This window comes from Hyperolius riggenbachi, chromosome 4 (genome assembly GCF_040937935.1).
Source record: "Hyperolius riggenbachi isolate aHypRig1 chromosome 4, aHypRig1.pri, whole genome shotgun sequence".
In the NCBI taxonomy this organism is placed as follows: domain Eukaryota; kingdom Metazoa; phylum Chordata; class Amphibia; order Anura; family Hyperoliidae; genus Hyperolius; species Hyperolius riggenbachi.
In genome coordinates this window covers 191,443,276-191,460,311 of record NC_090649.1, presented here as the reverse complement: position 1 = coordinate 191,460,311, position 17,036 = coordinate 191,443,276, and the positions used below count along the sequence as shown (strand labels likewise).

At 41.9% G+C, this 17,036-nt stretch overlaps 1 protein-coding gene across 3 annotated transcripts in view; it reads right to left on the bottom strand.

The window, feature by feature from the left end:
- Nucleotides 1-439: 439 nt before the first annotated feature.
- Nucleotides 440-17,036, bottom strand: part of ATP13A3 (ATPase 13A3) — a 176,932-nt gene continuing 160,335 nt past the window's right edge. For all 3 annotated transcript variants that reach the window (XM_068281156.1, XM_068281159.1, XM_068281157.1), the window contains exons 25-33: nt 15,570-15,679; nt 15,139-15,235; nt 12,875-12,947; nt 10,068-10,245; nt 9,803-9,975; nt 8,188-8,276; nt 7,972-8,052; nt 1,953-2,042; nt 440-1,524 (exon numbers count right to left, since the gene is read on the bottom strand). In XM_068281156.1, the coding sequence (XP_068137257.1) occupies nt 1,327-1,524; nt 1,953-2,042; nt 7,972-8,052; nt 8,188-8,276; nt 9,803-9,975; nt 10,068-10,245; nt 12,875-12,947; nt 15,139-15,235; nt 15,570-15,679 (1,089 nt within the window). In that variant the 3' untranslated portion in view covers nt 440-1,326. The remainder of the gene's footprint in view (nt 1,525-1,952; nt 2,043-7,971; nt 8,053-8,187; nt 8,277-9,802; nt 9,976-10,067; nt 10,246-12,874; nt 12,948-15,138; nt 15,236-15,569; nt 15,680-17,036) is intronic.

Below are 17,036 nucleotides of genomic sequence, written 5' to 3'. Positions count from 1 at the left end.
ACACCATAACCCTAGACAACCAGGCTGCATGACATTTGTGTGGCAGTAACACTACAAGGGAAGCTGAGAAAGGCTTTAGTAATTCATTCGTAATGCTCTCTCACAACATTTCATGTATCGCTAGCAGAGTTGCTCTCACGAGTGATCACCCGTGATTCAAATGAGGCTTAATTGGCGCAGGTGTGCGGCAGGGATACAAGGTTATTTACCTATAATTCCGCCGTCTGCCCTGCATTCCAAACCGCTTGCACGCGTCCTATTGGTTGCATTGCAAGCCTCACACCGGTGCACTTCCTCACTCCAGCTTGGAGGAAGTGAGGCTTGCAACGCGACCAATAGGACGCGTGCAAGCTGTTTGGAATGCAGGGCAGGAATTATAGGTAAATAACCCCTTGTATCCCCGCCGCACACCTGCGCCAATTAAGCCTCATTTGATTAATGGGTAATCACTCGATAACAACCCTGAGCGCTAGTGTTTTATGCAGCATAAGGTGGTTAAGTTTAATTTGATCAATAAATATGAAAGTGGGAGGGGGTGGGGAGAAGTCAGAGGAGATATATATATTTATAATGGATAACTGGCCTAACCTATTTAAAAAATGGGCTCTAGGTCTGTCACCGCCGCATGTCAGCACGCCCGCCCCTTGGCCCTGTCCTCCCCTGCAAGCCGCGTATCATTCCCCCTCAGTGTCTCTGCGTCCCTGCACATGCGCATAACGGAAAAACACATAGGGACATGGGTCGCAGAGACACAGGGGATTTATTAGGTAGGATGATTTTTCTTAGTACAGCAAAAGATAAATAGAATTTCCCTGAAATGTGGTACCAAAGCCCCAACTTAAAAAAATAATAAATAATTGGTTTTAATTGTAGCATGAAAATTTCTCTGCTTTAGGGAATTGCCGTAAATAACGGCTTTACCATGATAGTTGACAAAACATAACACAATGGTCCCAAATCATTAAAAATAAAAGAATCCAAAGTAAACACTGCTTTGTTATAAAAATAGTAATAATAAAAAAAAATACAGGTGTTCACTCCCTGCAACACCAAACCACAGTGCCGCGAATTTCATTATATAAAAGAAAAAAGCAAATACATTTCATTTCTGAAGCCCTTAGAAAATGAGACCCATTCATTTGCAACATGGAGACTTGGCTATGCAATGCTGGTGTGACCATGTCCAACTCCTGAATGGGGATATTATGAAAGCTTTTGCGATGGGCTCTGCAGTGTACTGCTGCTATACAATGCATTGCAGACCCCACTAGCAGTGCATATGGGATATTCTTACTGAAGATAAAAACCAACCAATGGAAGCAACTGCTACGTAATTGTGACAATATGGACACCGCCATTCTCTTGTACAGAAGTTTTTGCTTCAGTAGTTGTACTTGGCTTAGGTGGCCATTCAGGGTCCACCAAAATTTTCTGTTCTAAGTGCATGTATTTGGCTTTAGGCATCTTCTTTCTGCAGAAGCACAAAAAGTTTAAGAACCGGCCTGCCCAGCGATCATTGGATTCCTAGAGAAAACACATTCTGTCAGTACCAAAGTGTGCTGCAACAAACCACACAGAAATAAAGCCTGAACTTCCTTTCTAAGTGCTACAGAAAACACAGGAGGGTACGACTGCAGAAAATATATAGCTATACAGTATATGCAAGTATTCATTCTCAATGCTGGACAGTTTTGCTAGTACTATGAATAAGCTCTTTAGCAAGCACTAATGTTAGCAGCATTTGTTACCCACAACAAGATCTTCTCACAAAGCCACGTCATGCAAGTCAACACATTCCCCATTCTATCTCGGCAGCTGTTTTTGCACAGATGTAGCAAGAAGATGAACACACAGAGAGATAACAAGGCACATGACACGGCATACAGCTAATGCAAGAGATAAGTAGAGACTAGGGTTTAAGCTGCCCAGTGCACATGAACAGAAGTTCCAACCTGTGGGGGGTGGGTGACCATGTGGTGGGACTCTCCCTGCTTGTCTCGGTTGAACACAAGTTTCCAGAGTATCATATCAAGGACGACAGTCTGCGGGAAATTGCGGGTGGGTAGGAAGAATTAAAAGGACCAATTCATTAAAAACATGCAAATTATTAAAATTAAATTTAAATCTGTAAGGGCAAGAGCACACTGAACACCACCATGTACCTCATGACTGCAGAAGCAGCAGTAAGAAAGGGAGGCAATAGGCTGCTGTTATTTGTGCTGTACTTATACCGACTGAGCAGCACTGTAGCAGTGCACACTGGCATTTTCAAACACTGTTAAAAAAAGTTGATGAAAACAGTGCAGGGTGTTTGGTTTTGCTGGTATAAACCACTACAATATTGCTTAATACACAGCAGCTACACAACTCCCTTTCAGTTTACAGAAAACTCAACCGCTGCCAGAAGGTGCATGAGTACCGTCCAAGTGCGTATTTACACTTACCCTAAAACAAGGCCAAGTCTATTAGAAACATAATCACAGTGCTTTTAATCATCTGGTACAAGAGAAAGCTTTGTGTGCTAGACACATGATTACTAGTCATTTCACATGTGTGCCACAATTTAATGTTCTTTCAAAAATGGTTGATCAGTGACATGCTAAAGGCCCCATGAAGTAATTTCAACAACAAAAAAGGACACCACAGAATAAAAAAACAAATATTTCTCAGGCCAGTCTTAAGCTGGCCATAGATTAGAGAATCTTTACTTTTCTTTTTTCAAAAGAATTTCAGACTTTTTTTCCCCATCTGTTGTGCAGATCCATAAGTCAGTGCAGACCGAATTAGGTCTCCTTAAGTAGCAGGCAGACAGTTCAGTTTTCTGTATTTGGATACTGTGAAAACAAGTACTTAAACGAAACCAAAGCTCACGTATCTAAAAAAAGATTTATATATACCTGGGGTTTCCTTTAGCCCCATCCGCTCAGATCGCTTTCACGCCGCAGTCCTCTGCAGCCCGCAGCTTTGGTACCGGGTCCTGTCACTGCCGTCAGTCACAGCCAGTTTATGCAGGAGAAGTGCGCTCTTTGCGTATCTCTTCAGCAGAGAGATACGTAGAGGGCGCACTTCTCTTACATCAGACTGGCTGCGACTGACTGCAGTGAAAGGACCCGGTACCAAAGCTGCTGGGCAGAGGACGGCGGTGTGGGAGTGATCCGAGTGGATGGGGTTTGAGGAAGCCCCAGGTATGTATAAATGTTTTTAGTTATGTGAGCTCTGGTACACTTTAAATTTCAAGTTCTAGGGAAGACTGGGGGACATGGAAAACCCAATAAAGGAAAAGGTGACACAAATGAACACCACAGTGGATATCTGTGCCTGTTGAAACATGATCTGTGGTTAAACTGACTGTACACAAATTCCCACACAACTGGATTCTCTAAAATATAAAAGGGATGTCCTGTTGTAAAAGGCACTTTAGCCATGTTACATTACAGCCAATTCCATTTCTAAAATTAAGATAAGCATTATGAAAATAATCTGTATGATTTGTAATGACAAAAAGGTTTGTGAATACTATAATACATTACTATTATTACTAAGTCAAATAAACTGTGGTTGATTCGCAATTAATTTAGGCCTTGAAGGCACGATTGGGGACACAACCATTTAACTATGCTTTTCATCCACAATTAATGTTCAATATAGATTTTTTAATTGAAGTCATTGTATTTAGAGGTTTGACAATGTTGGCACATGAGACTGGAATGGTGAGCAGTTCATCTGAGGCATCTGGCCTCTGGAATCACAAAGACACATTAAGGATAAAAGTGCTGGCTGTGGACTTTCCATATACTAAGTTCCCGCAAGTACATGAGCATCCACATCAGTGCTACAGCACTGAAGACTCAGATTAAAAAAAAAAAAAAAAATGAATAATAGTGTTGGATGAAATTTAAACAGCATCCGAAGCATGCTCAAAATGTTTATAGCACTATATTTTGTTAATATATTGTCGCAGTCCAGCCATTAGCTCTGTAGCCGTGGTCTAATCATGTAAGATTCCTCATCTCCTCAAAGATGAATATAACATGATTAGGCCCCAGCTGCAGAGCTGGGGGCAGACTGGCAAAATATCACAGCTTTCGGAAAAGTGCCATAGTGCTTTTTTCAGCAGGTGAGCTGGAACTTTGTCGCTAGTTTATAGCTTTTAACTGAGCGGGTGAGTAAATTAAATTCAGTGTTTGTGAATTATTGTTATTAACAAAAGACAGTGCTATAGAAATTAACTTTGAGCAAAAGTCAAGCACTCTTTAATGAGGCAGTGCCTCATGTGATGTGAAGTAACATGCTTCTTCCAACTAAAAGGTCATCATCCACCATTAGCCATTTTTAATAGATTAGATGTTCTAATCAATAAAAACGAATTACAAAAGGAAAACCCTCTTGATTGAACATTTGTCAAGAAAGACTGTTCTTTATCTTATGGAGCAGACAGGGGCCTGAAGGAGGGGAGGTTGTGTGGTAACAGACAGATGAGATCTCTACTGAGACATAATCTGCTGCTCTCCCCGCCTCCTGCAGAACTCCAGTCCCCGCCTGCATCCCTTCCCTTCCTGCTGATTGGAGGGAAGGGACGGGGGCAGGGACTGGAGCTATGCAGGAGGCGGGGGAGCAGCTGAGACTGACACTACAGATGTAAATACAGCCCCACAGCACGGCTGTGATTTATGAGGGATTGCAGAGTGCAGGGGGACCTTAGGGGGGTTTGGGATAGCAACAGAGGCTGGGCTGTATAGGCAGATCCAGCCTCTGTATGCAGATAACATTCTTTAAACACACCTCGGGTTCTCTTTAAGCTCTGCCTATTTCCTGTCACTGCTTAAACATAAAGCTGCACAGCTACTGCACATGTGTGTATGAGCAATCATTCATGCACACAGGGGATACACACAACAGCTCATGTGGTTGTGGCATTATTCTAGGGTTCCCTTCAGGCAGGGGCAATGCCTGGGCTGCAGAGCTCAGGAGTGTCCATGTGTGCAATGCGGGAAACATTTTTATGGTCAATAGTACCTAATGCTAGGCACAGCATACAATTTTCTGACCGATTTACTGTCAGATCGATTATTTTTAACAGGTCCAATCTGATTTCTGATCAATTTTTCATAGAAGTGAATGGAAAATCGATCAGAAATCAGATTGGACCTGTCGGAAACAATCGATCTGACAGTAAATTGTATTGTGTGTACCACACATCTGGGAAAGAGATCGGTTAGAAACTATCAAACCAATGACATACAGACTTTTTTTTAATCTTAAATCAAATGAAACAAATATGGTCAGAAGGAAATTTTTCAGCCAGTTCTGTTTTTATAATCAGATTGGCAAAAAAGCTGTGGGTGTGTTTTTATTTTTTCCAGCCAGTTCTTTACTGAGCAATATAAAGGCTTAGACCATGTGATCTATGATTGCTTTGGTACCCCTAGCAGTGAGTGCCCTAGCTATACTACACAGCGGTCATTTCCATGTTAAGGCTCAGACGCAACTTTATGTGAGAAATATGGAGGTAGCTATTGCTGACTGCCCAATGTGGATCCACTGGCTATAACATTATTAGCGCCTCACTTGAAGCAGCAGTAAGGCCTGTGAAAAGATGACCACTGAATCTCTATAAGGGCAAGGGCCCACAGGAGCTGCCTTTGAAATCACAGGCGATTCCAAAAGTGCTAGAATAATGAAAGTGATTCCACAGGAGCGATTGCAATTTGACCACATTGCAATCACAGGTCTTGCAGCATTTCCGGAACAACTGTGCTTCAATACAAAGCATAGGAACACTGCAAAATCGCTTTTCAATTGCGCGTACAAAGTGATTTTTAAAGGGACTCCGAGCAGTGCAGAAACTATGGAAAGATGCATATCATTTTAAAGCTCTCTTTCTCCTCTTTCCAATGATATATAAACCGCCACCCTACGCCTTTTAGTTTTGGCTATTTTCGCGATTGAAAGGCGACGATTTAGGTGTCGCGTAGGGCGACGATTTAGGTGTCGCCAGAAAGAGGAGAAAGAGAGCTTTAAAATGATATCCATCTTTCCATAGTTACATTGTATTACACAGGGCGACTTTTTCCTGAAGTCAGCAGCTCCATTCTGCTGAATGGAGCTGCTGACACTGGGGAAAGTGTCGTCCTGTGTAATACAAGTAACTATGGAAAGATGGGTATCATTTTAAAGCTCTCTTTCTGGCGACACCTAAATCGTCGCCCTACGCATTTTAGTTCTCTATTTTCGCGATTGAAATCGCGGCCGTGGCAATTTCAATCGCGAAAATAGCGAAAACTAAAAGGCGTAGGGCGGCGGTTTATATATCATTGGAAAGAGGAGAAAGAGAGCTTTAAAATGATATGCATCTTTCCATAGTTTCTGCACTGCTCGGAGTCCCTTTAAGTGATTTTACTACCCAGATCCAAGAAAAAAGTAAATTGCAATTGCAGTATAAATCGCTAGCATTAAAATAAAAAATGCGGCAAAAATTACTACCAACGTTGCTCCACAATTTTGATTGTAACTCGCAAGTTGCAGTGAGTGGGCCCCAAGCGAGAGTCATGTAAAATAGAGCCAGATGACCTGCATTACAACTGGAAACTACCATCTTCTGCAGGTTCAGCAATGGCTGCCAGACACTGTGCAGATAGATTACAAAGGTATGCAGTAGAAATGGCCAATGAAAAAAACAAAACAAAAACCAAACAATTATGACTTCCATGCAACCTGTATACAGTATGTAAATTTTCAAAACAAATTCGGCAGGAAATTACTTTGATTGGTCCAATTCCAAACAGCATACAATTTACATGTAATATGTATGCAAACTGGAATGCTTTACATTTCATTGGCCATCTGTAGTATGGATTGAAGAGTTCTCGATTTACAATTGTAACATGCTGTGGCTTACAGTGCACCAGACTGGATGTTTGAAATATAACTACTCACCCCTCCTTCATCCTATCGCTTTACCCTGCCCAACTACCGATACAAATAAACCGTTCCCCCAGAAAAATTACACTTCTCCTGGTAAAAATACTGGTTTTAAAAATGGCCATGTGACCTGGAGCAGTTCAGCTCAGATCTGTGCAAGGGGCATTTGCTTGGCATGTACTGTCCACCTGTTCAGACTACAATGGCATGGCGCACATACACATCTGCCCAAGAAGACCGCAGCAGGCAGCTGTGGAAAATTGCGGCAGGAAGTGGCTGGCGTAGGGCTTCCTGACTGGGGTACTTTAATAGTGATTTACGCATGCATAACTTAATGAAGCACACCCATGGGCTGGTCTACACAGAAACCTTTGTACTGTAGTTGGATTTTAAAGTTTAGGTTACTTTAATTTTAGAAATAGGATTGGTCTTGCTGTGGTTTCAGGACACGCCCACATTTGTGGATCTAACAGTTCTGGGTTTTGGAGGTGTTGTGTGTATCCGGTGGTGGAATATGAAAGGAGTCTCTCTAAATTTTGCTGTGTAAGTTTAACCCAACTGAAGTCCTGCATCACAACTGGCTGTGTTAATTGCTTGGGAACATTTCTATGTTATTTTAAACAAGACAAATCCATGCCAATACTTGACCATGCTTGAACAAGCAGTGATGCATAACTGCAGTGAGCACACAGCCATAACTATAACAGTGCTACATTGCATAAAGGCAGCGAGTGTCACGCAGCAAAACACACCAAACTCTGGCTGGCTGAGCAATATGCAGCATGCCTCACAGCAAAAAAAATGCAGCATTTTCTTCATGCTCCAGAAGCATTAGGCCTGTGTGCATCCATGCTCAGCTAGTTTTAAAGATATTGTTAAGCTGACATCTATTTTGCCTTTTATAAGTCTGAACTAATCTGAAGGAAACATAGGGCAATACACTACTCCTTTTGAAGCAAATTCTATCTAAACTATTGTTCTGTAACCAACCTTTTTTTCTGAACCGCATTCTACATTAAAGCTACCTAAAGTGTATTTCTAGGGTCTTACCTCTACCACCAGGGACGTGAGTGCATTTCCAATGATGATGAACACCATCACAAGACGCCAATGAAATGGTACGCAAACCAGCTGTATGTCAAAGAATAATGACAAAGAAGAAAAGATCAGTTACCGGTAATAGGATATTTATTCATAATTAGATCAAATAATAACCAAGTAAACAAACAAAGCAATATTACATTCATTACCACTTCAACAACTTACCTCAAAGAAGTTGTCTATGGATTCTACTGGGAACAGCATGAAGAATAAGATTAAGGCATAGAGTGCCAACACAGAGACTACAAAGTAATCTGAAGGAGAGAATGAAAAAGGTATTACAGTTCATATATAGTTACTGTGCACAGGATGCCATTCTTCATATCAAGAGGTACAGACTAACCAGCAAGCTCATGGTGACCCAGAACTCATTGGAGTGTGTAAGGGACTACAATGGTCCTAAAAGCCCTCTTACTAAGATGTTAAGAAAAACAAAAGTTTGCTTTCTTAAAACAGAAAGAATTTGCGATAATTCAGGTTGGAGTGAGCTCGAGATGTCTCCCAGTGCATCACTGCTGAATATATGCAAATTAACCATTGTACCCTTAGAAGCTAAACACACCTCCAGAACCGCTGGAATGCAATGATGTGTCAGCTTGTTAATTTGTACAGAGCCATAATAATCCAACATGCATACAGACTGTTTCGGATTGTTTGATCCTCATCAGTGCATGGCATGGATTAATTTGGCTCTATTAACATAGCCGCATCGCACCGCAGGTGTCCTGAAACACATGCACGGCAATGGAAGAGTTTCCATTGCGTGCATATTGTGCGGAGCAGTGCGGAGCGATCAGAGAATCTGCAGCATGCTGCAGATTGTCGCACGGCCGCGTCCGCCTGCAGCCGCGTCCCATCTCCTTCAATACACTTCCGCATTGAAAGATGCGGAACTGATGTGATGCGGCTAGGTAGCTACATTCGCATAACTTAGTAGTGGAAACGGGCCCTTAGCGTACACCGACCTTTTTTCCCTATTTCAGGTCAGTCAACTGCCATTTTAACATTAGTTTCAGTGCAGTTTAACATACTTTTTTTCTTAAGGCCTTTTTAAGGGTTAAGACAAAGTGGCATATGGCTAGCAATCTGGTCTTGCAGAGTTGGGGTCCCACATGGATTTCTTCTAGGCATCCCAGTTTCCTCTTACATCCCCAAAACATACTGGTGTGTTAATTGCTCCCTCCCCCAAAATTAGCCCCATTAATTTCTCTCCTTTTGGACCAAAGTGGAGAGGTTCAGTGTCTGCTCCAGTCTACCACCCATGCATTTAATTTGCATCAACACACCAACACACACACACACACACACACACACACAAAAAAAACTTTTAGCAATACGATCCACTTCCTGCTGAGCAGACGTGTATAAAAACTTACTGAATGGGTAGGAACTGAGCCTTAGACTATAATATAGGGACAATGAACTATATATAACTATGGTAGGGATAGATTGTGAGATCTGAGAAGGAGTGAGTGACAGGATTACATACTCTACATAGCACTGTCAAATACCACAGTGCTTTATAAATACACAATAAAAACACTGGACTGTATCAAATCATTATGTAAAATCTGAGCACATTTTTAAGTCTGACCTCCATAAACGGCCAGCTTTTTTTCTTTGCATACTACAGGTATCATATGAAACTGTAATATGGATACCAAGAATACAAAGGGAGGACTTTAAACTCGGATAAAAGAATAAAGAGACTATAGCAAAATACACATTTTACATAGAACAGAGAAGAAAAAGATAGCAACGACGCATAAAGAATGCATACAGTTTTTGTAGCTGGGCTGACGAAATGGTTTTCCTTTTGAGAAAGCGATTGCCACAATGAGATACTGAAAGCTGGATACAAAACACAGGGTGGTGTTCTCATAGTTTTTGATGTTATGCTCATCATGTTTAGTGGAATTTTCATGAAAACCATCCATGGAGAGATTGCATGCACTGGAAGAGAAGAACGGGTAGGTTTGTAACAGGACAAAATCAATTTCTGGCATTTGTTAACAGCTCAAAAACGCTACAAAGAGGACACTTACTTGCTGCTGGGTGTCCAGACCTCGTACCAGGGCTCCTCCTTCACGAGCAGGAAAGCCATGGTCTGGAATGCCAGGCAAATCAGGATTTGGGAAAGGACAGAAAAAAGAAGGGGCCCAGATATCAGACCAGATGGAGGCCGTTGTGGCACCAGCTCTTCCCAGGCTGGGTTTAAACTCACTGCAAAGGAAATGAAAGCTCTGCTGAATCTGTCTTTATCCCACGTTAAAACCTGGAATTATGCTTTCAGAATGATAAATTAAGTCACAAGTATGAAACATTAGAAATCCTCCTATATCATTACCGCCAACCCCCAAAAGAAACAGATCAGTTTGTCAACTGTGTCCAATCAAGAGACGCTCACAATACTCTGGGCTGCTTACTATGTGTGGCAGTACAGAAGTAGTCATTACATACTCGGATAAGCACAATAGCATTTTACAGCTTGTCTGAGGCTGTAGGAAGCAGCACACATGAATGAGAAGCTCTGCCAGATGAATGCCTGAGGCACCGAGGACATTATACCAGTGTCTGCTAGCACAAAGCTCACTGGCAGGATTTGGAAACTGAACTCTGAATGCTTTATTAAAAACACAAGGGGAACAAAAATAATAAAGTGAATTCTAAATAAAACAGACACATGCAAGAGCCATACATACCATTCTTCCCATACAACAAAATAAAAGCTTTATATATAAACATTTTGGTGTGTAATCTAGTCAATCTAACCTTCAAATGCCTACTATGTGTATTTCCTCTAACTCTTGCACATTTTCTGGGTAATTTCATGGACAGGGAAAAGGGCATGGGTACACAGTGTTGTTGCAGATTTCAGCCAGTTAGTCTGCAATATGCAGGGACATCAGACAATAGGAACACTGACTGATGGACACACTTCTGTGCAGTGCATTAGTATATTCTGATCATGCACTGCTGCATGCATTTCTGCATGCAATGCAGTGATGTCCTATTCGGTCTAGCTGAATAGAGTCAACATTGCAACAAAGAGCAACAATGGTGCCATGCATTTTATATAAAACGCACGACTACCTGCATTGCAGACCGATGCAGAATTCTGCTCAGGCCATAATTCTACTTGTTAAAGTGTATCTAAATTATAAATTTAGAGCGGTTAGACAATTTAAAAACACTTCAGATCAGGAGGACCAAGGTTGTAAAATAAGTGTGAAAGCGCCCTTAAAAGGGAACCAGAGATGAATCACCCTCACGTATTTTACCATATATATCAGTGGAAACAGAGAAAACACCTACCCTGCTCTCTGTTTCATTAACTGCTCAGCTTGCTTCTTATCAGCTTAGATAAAATCCCCGACTTTGATCAAATTCCCAACTGAGCATTCAGTCTGGCTTTGCTCAGGAATTTTTATAGCCGAGTCATTCTAGCAGAGCCACAAGGGGGCAGGCTCAGGCTTGAAAAGACATCATGCAGAACAGACTCCGCTATAATGATTCCTGAGCAAAGCCAGACTGAATGCTCAGTTGGGAATTTGATCAAAGCTGTTAAGAAGCAAGCTGAGCAGTTAAGAATGAAACAGAGCTGGGTAGGTGTTTTCTCTAATGTTTCCACTGATATATATGATAAAATACCTCTGTTGTAGTTATGCAAGAGCCAGCGGGTGCTAGGGTAAGTAACTCACCTTTGTGGTGCCCATAAGTCACTAAACGTCTGAAATACCGCACGCACGCAGACACAGACAGACAGACAGACAGACAGACAGACAGACAGACAGACAGACACACACACACACACCAAAATTGTTTTTAAAGATCTATGGCCACCCTCACCTGCATTGCTGTAGCCACAGATATTTGGTAATACTTTGAGCAAAACCACCATAGTGGTTTTGCCAAGGGAGTGGATTTTCATATGCATAATGATTAACAGGTGAGCAGATAGGTTGCTAACTATGGCACCAGCTGACTCTTGCATAACTAAAACGTGTAAGATTGTCTTCATTTCAATAAACAGGGGGTGGTTGGGGGAAGGGACCCGCGAGGACATCCAGCAGTGCCAGGGCTCTCTTGAAATTCTAGCCCACCATGGGCTTCATCTTTTGTCACCGGTGGCCAAGGTTTATTGAAGTAAAGACTCGATATGTCTGGTCCTTAAAGACATACGAGGTGAAAAAGAAGAGCAGCAATTATTACTTACCTGGGGCTTCTTCAAGCTCCTAGATGTCTTCAGAGTCCCTTGCAGCTGCTCCGGTGCTCCCCATCCGTGAAGCTCGCTGACTTGTTGGCGGATCTGCAATTGCGCAGGTGTGCCTACATCATTGGGCATCTACTGCACCTGTGCAGGAGCAGTACACGCCCGATTAAGTGGGTGCACTTGCTCGCGGCCGCGCAGTTGCAGAAGCGCCAACAAGTCTCACAGGCTACCAGTGGGGAGCACCGAAGCTGTGGCGAGGGACTCAGAAGACATCTAGTGGCTGGAAGAAGCCCCAGGTAAATAACGATTGCTGCTCTTTTTTACCTCATATGTCCTTTAAGAAGCTGCGACTGCAGCTCGAAGGGGAGGTGGCACTGGAGTAGATATTGCCAGCTTTAGTTTGTTTAAACTTCAGAAAAAAATAAAAATTCCTCTTTGCCAAGCTTACTTTACTCTGTCGTAACACTAAAACCAGGAACCCAGGCAGAACAGTCCAATTTTCCAGCAGGTTTTTCCTGTTTACCCACTGACCAATAAAAAAACACTTCCTGCTTAGGATTCTAATCGATTTGAATGCTTATCACTAGACCCCTTCAGAACAGAAGACTAGGAGAATATTAATACACAATCAAGACTTACTTGTAAACACCACAACCAATATAATTGCCAGGTCAATGAAGAGAAACTGAAAGTCTCCCAAATTACTGAGGATCTAAGAGACCAAAAAAACAAACAGGGAAGCAATTCTTTAAGTTCTGTTGCAGCAAGTATACAGTGCTAACATTTTGCAATATTTCAATTTAAAAGAAAAACTCGTTTTACAAAGACCAACACTGCGACTAGACACCTCTACACTAATACAACTTTTTTAATTAAAGATCTATTTTAAAGTTTTATCTTGACAGAATCTGTTTTCAATATGTATGACAAAAGACTGCAAGTTCTAGAGTCAGTCCTGTGAATGAGAAATCATTGCTTGTAGTACAAGTGGTGAATTTGAAGGTGGGACTTTATCTGCTTCCTCAGAAAGACATCTAAGGCATAGGCGTAGTCCAGGGGCCAGCTCCTCCCTCTCCCCACCTGCAGGTACAGACCTTAACTCCGGGAGAGTCTGACGGACTAGTCGTTTGCGGCGCTATGGTATGTGTACACGCCATTAGCCAATTAGTGAGGAGCAGGAAGGTAGGAGAGGGGATGACAAGCTTTCTCCACGGCAATGGCTGTGGCTAAATGGATTTTTTTTTTGTGGCCGACAATCCCTCTTGAAGACTTTTTTTTTTCACACATTGGCTGCACTTGGGTGGGGGGTGAAATCTGGCGAGTATGGACTGGGCTCCATTCTTTCTTTTTTGCAAGGGGTTCCCAATCAGTCTAGTTGTGCCCCTGTGCTATGGCAAAACAGCACCAATTAATTTGGCATCTCTCATGTCTACTGCCTTGTGGCCCTTCTGTGATGGTTTCCCCTTTGCGGGAGATATGAAATTCTGAACTGGCTTTTTATCTCTAAAATGCATTATTTACAGATTTCTTAGGATAATTACATAAAAACTGCACATCTGACAAGTGAAGCAGAAAGACATCAAATGCCTTTATTAAAAAATTCTAAATTCAAGATCAGCTTTTAAAGGGAACTACTACGAATTTCAGACAATTTATTTTTGTATTGGAGAGATCACAAAATTAAAACCGCATTTACTTTTTCAAAAAGGATGTGTATGAAGCTCTGCTGTATAAATTCTTAACTGCCATTCGAGCTGAAAGGGAACAGTTAAGGCTTTATTTGCCTTCCAGCCCCTAGAAGTCTATGTGTTTCCTCCCTGCAGTTCTGCTGCCCTCCAGTTCATCGCTTGCCTCTCGGAAAAATCCCGTGCCTGTCAATTGTGCTCCTGTCGCCGGAGCTTTCTGAGCTTGTGCAGTTTAAGTCTTCATGAGCTGTAAAAGTGCAGAAAAGTCTCGGCTACATAAGCGGGTTTGAGAGAGGTGCGAGAGCATACCTGCACATGGGTAAAAACATGTGACCACAGCCGTGATCAGGGATATTTCAGAGGGGCTGGCGACGCACTGGTGGGCAGTGGAATCCGGTTTCCTGACCGCTCATTCAGAAAAATTGAAAGCGCAGACTTTATCCTCCCTCCTTTATATCTCCACTCATTCCTTTACATTTCTATACCTCTTCCTCTCTCTCAGCTTAGCTACCAACCTATTCAGCAGCTGTGCTCTGAGAACTGACAGCTGTGACTCAGTCTTAAAACACTTGTAAATAAGATGAGAATGAACATTTGAACTGAGCAGCTCTGCTAAGATGTAGTGCACGTAAAAGTTACATTATATACATCACTACAATTGTTGAAGAAGTAGTCTTTTCACCCTGAGATATGTAGTACTTTAACGTTAATGTGAAATGAAATAAAATAAAGAAAGTTACTAACCTATGGAGAGGGAAGGCACTGGGCATAGAGCCTTCCCATTCCTCTCACGGTCCCCTCGTTCCAGCTGTGCCATCCCCACAGGAGCCTTTCGAACAATTGGCCAAATACAGCTCTGAATATTCTCTGAAGGCCTTATGAGCTTGAGGGCTCCCAAAGATGGGTTGCTTCGTACCGCGCATGCGTGTACGCTCTGAAATGCACTTGTGCATGAGCAGTATGGAGCCGCCCATCTTCAGGAGCACTCGCGCTCCCAAACCTTCTGAAGCCTCCTGTGGTGGTAGATTAGAATGGGGGCGACAGCTCTAGAACAAGAGGACCATGAGAGAGACTATTAGATCCAGAACCTTCCCTCTCCACAGGTAAGTATATGAATTTTTATTTTAATCTCACTTCACATTTGCTTTAAGAACAGATTGTAAGAAAGCTAATTAATATGAAAGACTACCAAGCAAACATATTAAAGGCAATACTTACAGAATATAGAAGGGTGACGGTGAAATACTGGATAATACTGTACAGAGCCATGAATTTGAACACACAGAAGGAGGTGATAAGTGCTGCGCGCCCTTCTCTGTAACCAAAAGGAACATAGCATCAATGATGGTGCCACCTTTAGCTTTTTAAAGAACAAAATTAATGGGGAACTATTGGATTTCAGCACATTACCTATGAGGTTGACTCAGTAATAAATACTTTGGCATAGCAACATGCAGACCATTAATGGGAGCCAAGATATGGATGCATAATGGGAATGCAGGTTTGTATAGTGCATATGGGACCAGGGTTTCAGGGGGAAGGATGAGATGTAGCATGTGTGCGTTTAAAGAATGAATAGCAATGGAATACCCCTAGATCAATACTATTTACTGTATTTTTTTTACATGAATTCATAAATTCTGACATACCGTATGAGATTTGGCACACATTTGATGCTGGCCGTTCGAGAGGTAAAAGGTGATGCTACAGATGCTTCTAACTCTGAAAGTGATATCCCACCATGGGCTCTCTTCAGTGCCTGTAAAGAGAGGATTCTGTGTTGGTGATTGAAGAAATAAATGCAAGTGATCTCTACATGTACATACAAAATACATACTCTTACTCCATTCCAGATGTAATGTACTGATTGTCGTAGGCTGAGGCACAACTAACAACCTTTTTTGGCAGAAAGTATTTGAAATGCTAGAGCTAAAGAAAAAGGGATAACCATTCAGCGTCCCTTCTAATAAGAAAAGGACACTTAAGGACTTGTGTCCATTGCAACACAGAGCTGCATGGTTCTGCGTTGTGCGTCACTCCCGGGGGTGCTGTATGTAAATGAGCCCTAAAGGTTTTCATAGTTTTAGTGTTCGTGTAATTTTAACCCTGCACTCAAGTTATGTAAATATTGGCAATTTTACCCAAATAAATGCTGTGGGCTCCTGAGTGTGTGTTTTTCACACAAAAATAACAGCTGTGGCCTTGTAGTCATGTTCTCCTTTGGTGCAATTGCTATGGAATCCTAACCTGAACATAAAAGCCAAGCTGCTGCAGTTTCTACCGCCTACATCAGTTGGTTTCCTGCTCATCTGGTTGTACTTCATACAAGGCTGGGGACCCTTGTGGTGGAAGTTTATCTTTTTGTGGAAGCGGATATGCAAAAACATTTTAGAATCGGATTCTGTACTTCAGTTCTAATATGAAAAACAAATCTATTTCAAAGTTAGCTAGAAAACCTTGACTGGTTCACATTGCACGGTTTTCACACCTTAAAGGGAACCTGAAGCGAGGAAAATTATTTAAAATAAACACATGATGTAGCTGCAAATGAATATTACATACTAACCTCACTGTCAGTTCCTCTCAAAAGCTCACCATTTTTTTCTTAAGCTGGCCACTAACGGTCCAATTTCTAGCGAAAAATCGTTTGAGCGATCAGAAATTCTGATCGGATTGGTTGTAAATAATCTCCATTGGTGGACACAATCGATTATGAACGAGTGAAAAAAATGTCGCCCGAATGAATTTTCTATGAACGAAAATTTGGATTTTCTTGGTGGTCGTGATAGATAGGAAGCAAAGATTGGTTGGTTGATGGTGTAGTGAACGATTTTTCGTCCGATCAGAATTTCTGATCGCTCGAACGATTTTTCGCTAGAAATTGGACCGTTAGTGGCCAGCTTTACAGTGATCCCTTCCAGTTCTGACAATATTTTGTCAGAACTGAAATATACCAGTTGCTGTCAGTTATAAATCAGCAGCTGTCAGTTACAACTGAATGTGCAAGGTAATGTCAATGTTTCCCTATGGCTCAAGTGGGTGATATTACAGTTTAACCACCTCGCATCCAGACCTTGTTTTCAACTTATTGACCAGAGCAGTTTTGACAGTTTAGC